Source organism: Halyomorpha halys, unplaced genomic scaffold, assembly GCF_000696795.3.
Source record: "Halyomorpha halys isolate HHAL.00 unplaced genomic scaffold, Hhal_1.1 Scaffold255.1, whole genome shotgun sequence".
Taxonomy (NCBI): Eukaryota; Metazoa; Arthropoda; class Insecta; order Hemiptera; family Pentatomidae; genus Halyomorpha; species Halyomorpha halys.
In genome coordinates this window covers 161,285-166,726 of record NW_027114251.1, presented here as the reverse complement: position 1 = coordinate 166,726, position 5,442 = coordinate 161,285, and the positions used below count along the sequence as shown (strand labels likewise).

General features: G+C 28.4%; 1 protein-coding gene across 1 annotated transcript in view; it reads left to right on the top strand.

The window, feature by feature from the left end:
* The window catches only part of drd (drop dead), a 26,142-nt gene extending 21,297 nt beyond the window's left edge, over window positions 1-4,845 (top strand). The window contains exons 12-13 of the mRNA XM_067051465.1: window positions 1,375-1,517; window positions 3,918-4,845. Of these exons, the coding sequence (XP_066907566.1) occupies window positions 1,375-1,517; window positions 3,918-4,061 (287 nt within the window). The 3' untranslated portion in view covers window positions 4,062-4,845. The remainder of the gene's footprint in view (window positions 1-1,374; window positions 1,518-3,917) is intronic.
* The last annotated feature ends 597 nt before the right edge of the window (window positions 4,846-5,442 follow it).

The following is a 5,442-nucleotide window of genomic DNA, read 5'->3' as shown; positions in this document are numbered from 1 at the left end:
TGCTTTTTAAATAACTAAATCCAATAAAACAATACAAATAAAAATAAATGTAACTAAATTAAATACTGATAAAACTCAAATACTATTTACAAGGTAATTATATATTATGGCATTAACATTTTTTCTTTCCAAATAACTAAATCTAAATAAAACAATACAAATAAAAATAAATGTAACTAAATTAAATACTGATAAAACTCAAATACTATTTACAATTATTTACAAGGTAATTATATATTATGGCGTTAACAATAGTTGATCTAAAATTAAAAATTAATGAAGTGTGACAAAATAGGGTGATTTGACTTTTAATTAATGACCGAGGCAGAATAGTCTGCAAAACATTTTTAAATTTGGATGTGAGAGGTAAATTTATATTTCAGATTGTCCTTGAGGATGGCCAAATCAGCCGAAACGTTGGTCTGTTGATATAATAAAGAGTGTTGAGACTTAATTAGGATACCGTTTGATTTATTTATAAAATATTAATTTTAAACATATATTGATCAAAAAATAAAAATGATTAAATACATTGTAATATTCAAGATTTATTAAAATAATTATAAGGTATTTAACGATCTTCATTATTCTCAGATCTAAAACATAGCTTTGAAGATTTTAAAGGTTTAAATGAATAAATTAAATAGATATGAGAATTTCATTTTAAATTATTAAACATTATTGACTCTTATGTCAGGGCGGTTTTTCCATACAATCAGAACACTAAGACACTTGAATAAATTAATGGCTACTTTTACAAATATACTTAAATTCTATGTTGAGAAAACTAACCAATTATAAAATTTTCTTGGTTGACTGGTGATTCTTGATGTCTTCTTTCTAAATATTTACCTCTGATAATAGAAAAAAGATGGTAAGCACCACCTTTCAGGACGCCCACTTTTCCGCCATCCAAACAACAAGTGTCTTTTCCGGCAGTCAAAGTTTTAAAGATCTAAATATTTGAGGTTATATACCATCTAATAGCACAATCAAATGTGTACCACTGGTGGTAGAAACCGCCCGATGAGACAGTCCAGTACAGGCCACCAGCAGTATACCCTGGTGTGAACATGTGAAGTATTTGTTATTAAAATTTGTAGCACCTAAAATATTTCTGATACAATTAACATTGACAAAACTTAGTCAAATGTCATTGTAATATGTTATATATGGGCAGATTGTATAAGGCAATGAGGTCTGGAGTGAATAACATTAATATAAGTGTAACTTATTTTATTGAGTTTACTGTAATCTTTTTTTTTTTTCTAAATAATAATAGGACAATAATTTATAAGATTTAGTCAGATAAGAACTGGAAAACTATATACTAATTTTTAGTTAAATATGTTTAATGATGTTCTTAATGCTCAGGCTTTCTCACCGAGCTGGCTTCATGGAGAGGATTTCAGATTACATCAAGACTTTCTTATACCTTCTATTTAACGCAGTTTCCAGTTTTCTTCTTTAATGTTGGAAGGACTCGTCATTCCGATTATTACACGATGCAATTTTTGGTAAGGCTTGATTTTTTATGTTGTTCGTTTATTTAATTATTTCATATGAGAAGGAGATGTTTAAGTGTACAGTCAGTGAAGAAAGCAAAGGCCCTCAACTCAATTCAGTTGTCATCTATGTTTCAATCTGACAGCCCGGCTGAAGCCCTGCAAAGTGGGGCGAAACGTTGGTTAACAATAAATAGTTTTATGCTACTTTTTAGATACCTTTATTGACCGCCACCCAGACTATCTTCCTACGAACTAATAATATAGATACATTATTAGTTTTAGAAGAAAATTTATAGGGCAAGTAATAAAAAAAAAAAAAAAAAAAAGAACAAGAAGAAAAACAGCATGAGAATATATTATTATTAAAATTTTGAAAGAGGGATGAAAGAAAAATAATATACGCCCAAAAATCCAGTACATAAATGAACAAAATCAAAATTAATATCATTAATAAATATTTAAAATTGTTTTTAAATAATTTCAATATTGTACATTTATTTACATCCTGGATTTTCAGATGTAATTTATTCCCTCTTTCATAATTTTAATAATAATATATTCTCATACTACTAATATTACTAGCACTATACATTTTCTTCTAATACTAATTATGCACCTATATTACTAGTTTTATACTTATCCTATATTTCCTTTTATTCATTATGTTTGTTATCTTTATAGTTGCCCTTAGCCCTAATGAAGGCCTGAAATTTTGGCCGAAACATTGGCACTTATAAAATAAGTTTTATTTCAGTGGTTCCCAAACTTTTTTGTCCTACCACTCCCTTTCCAGGGACAATATTACTTAGCGCCCCCTGGAAATCAATTTTTATTTTAATAGCAATTAATAGGAAATATATATGTAATAATGTTTCAACCTTTTTCATAAAATATAGCAAAGAAAGGTGTAAATTAGAAATATTGAACTTGGAAATTATGAAACTATTTATTGAACTCAGAATAGAATGTAATAAAAAAATAAAATAAAACATTCGAAATCATCTTAATGAGAAGGATGAACCAGGTGTGCTGCTACCAATTAAGTAATTCTCGGCTCTATTTTCATCAGCATTAATATTGTTGACCGTGACAACTTGTAGTTATTCATCCCCCTCAAATGCAGCTATTGCCATCACCGCCCCCCTGAATCGCTTCAGCACCCACCAGGGGGTGGTGGTGCCCACTTTGGAAATCTTACTTATTTGTGTGACCGTAATATCTTCTCATTATAATGAATTTATGTTTAACAATTAACGTATTAATTATGTCATGGTTATCATTTAGCTATTTCCTCTCAATATTTGTTTATAGTTATAAACAAACAACATTTATGTATTTACACATATTTCTCATCTTCAGATATATTTTTTACTATATCTGGAGGATTTTAAAAAATGTTGTTTCTGTTTTCTTTGGAATATGCTATTTGGCACAATATGTACTTTTGATAATATTTTTGTAGTTTAAAAAATAAACTAACAAAATAAAATTAAAGACGAGTTAATAGTTGACTACTCTTCTCGCTATTATTAAATGTTTTAAACATAAGTAAAGCTCTTCTCTCATCATGCTATATCAGAGAGGAGGCGTGAATTATTGTATTGTATTATATTAATAATTTTTGGCATTTTGTAACAAAGATCCTAAAAGCTTCCTCATGTTCTTCATCAACCTTCTCTCACATCTTTGTAGTTTGCACAAAACCGGTTACTGGATGCCACTACAGTATTATATCTGGAGTCAGTATTGTCTTGGTATGTAAACCTATCACCCAGCCAAAGAAAGTCGGGACAAGTTCAGGCTGAAATTTTGGAAGTTTGATATTGGTGGACTGTTGACAATTTAATTTTGAAGATAGAAATTCATAGCTTTGTCAATAAATACTTTATACTATACCTCTCAGCAGAAAAAAATCTGGTGAAAGCTAGGGCAGCACTAAACATGGTTCAGGACAATCTTAGGTGAAAGGAAGGTGCTGGAGATCTTCCCACCACCCGGAATGTAAGCTAGAAAAATGGCGTCCTTTTACAATAGCTCCCAAGCCAACAGAGCATTAGCATGTTAAATGGAAAAACTGATGTTAAATAGAGAAATATTTCCTTCTTCCACCATGTTAAAACGATGTAACATATAACATGGTTGAGAGTCTGTTAAATGGAGAGTGTCATGCAACAGGGCTGCTCATAGTCCTATACTTATAACATTTAAGATGGCAAAACATTTTACATTTAACACAATATCATGAATACCCTCATTGCTACCATTAATTACTCACAATATCACCCTCAATAAAAATGAAAACCATAGTATTTTAATCTTATATTTATTTTTAATATCTGATTTAAAGATCTCAACTCTTACATCTATCACAAATTTCTTTAACTTAAATTTATAATTTTTTTTTTATAGGTTGACATCAAAGAGACAATTGCTGTGATAATCGCCTCCATCTTGTTAACTCTGTGCATAGAAATGCCATTTCAAAATATAAGGACTGTCTTAATTAAGAAACCGAAATCAGTAAATGTCAAAATAGAGAATAAAGTCAAGTAGTTTATGTGTAGGAATAATTTGTCAGAAAGCCTTTTGTCATATGGCTGACTAAAAATTTATGAAGTTGTGGAATCGTAGATCACTAATTCTATGAGGTTGAGAGAAACTAGTGAATAGAAATGAACTGTGATGTCTTATTTAAGACCTGGAATATTCTTCCCTATTTCAAATGTATATATTTGTGTAAACCTGTTGTCAATTTTGTAGATAAATAGAATTAAGATTATATTCTAGGTGTTAACTACAATTTTTATATTCTAAATGATGTATTTATTTATAATTTAGGCAGTAGCTGGAAAATAAGCATTGAGAGTTAATAGTCCTTTTTTTCTGGACATTACATTTTCAGAATCTTTTATATACATTTTATTATTTAGCAATGTTTCAAACCTGTATTATAATTTTTACACCTAAAATAAAAAAAGCTAATTTTTACATTGATATATTATTTACAAAACTTTAGCTGGTAATTCTAAGATCATGTTTTTCTAGCAGATGCCTTTTTTCTAGCAAACGCTTAATTAAAATGAGATAGTGATGAAAATCTTTGTTAACCAGACATGTATATAAAATTATTAAATGATATGATGTAATGAGAAAGACATTTATGTTTTGTAATTTTGTTTATATCAATTATTTTTACCGATTCTGTAATCATATCAAAACTTTTATTTTTTAAAATATATGAAGTGTACAAAGAATTGTATAATAAATAGTTTTAATAAAATATTCTGTAAAGATAAAAATTCAAGCATATTCTTGGATAATGGAAATATATTTTTTTTAGTGGGAAATTTTTTTTTCCTATATTACCTTTATAATTTGTTTACAAATGGCTTATTAATTAATAGTTGGTTTCCGGCATTTTTACTTAATAATTCCATGTGGAGGCCTAGAATTTTATCATGATTATATCAAAGGATTGGGGGAAAGTCACTCCAATAATTAAAGGAACAAAGAATTCCTAGAAACCAATATTTTTGAATTTATTTTGGAAAATATAAAAACTACTACTCCTCATTATAAACTACTTTATAGCACATTAAACTAGCTTTAATTTTAGTGCTGATAGACATCTGTATGTCAAATGGTTTTTGAAATATAGTTTTCTCAAAATAAATTCACTAACTATTGATTTTTCAATGCTTTTTTTCTGAAATGTTACAATTTAAAAATCTATATCTTGCGAACTATTGAGCATAAATAGCCCTATTAGGGCTCATGTTTTAGTAAATTTACTATACTTTAAATGATGTTCTCTTAGGTTTTCTAGTCTTGTTAGTAGTGTTGAAGATATAGAGCTCTAAATGAAAAATTAATTTTTTTTAATGTTTTGAAAAAGCCGCCAATTCCTCTTACCTATACTTGGTGGACTCATCAA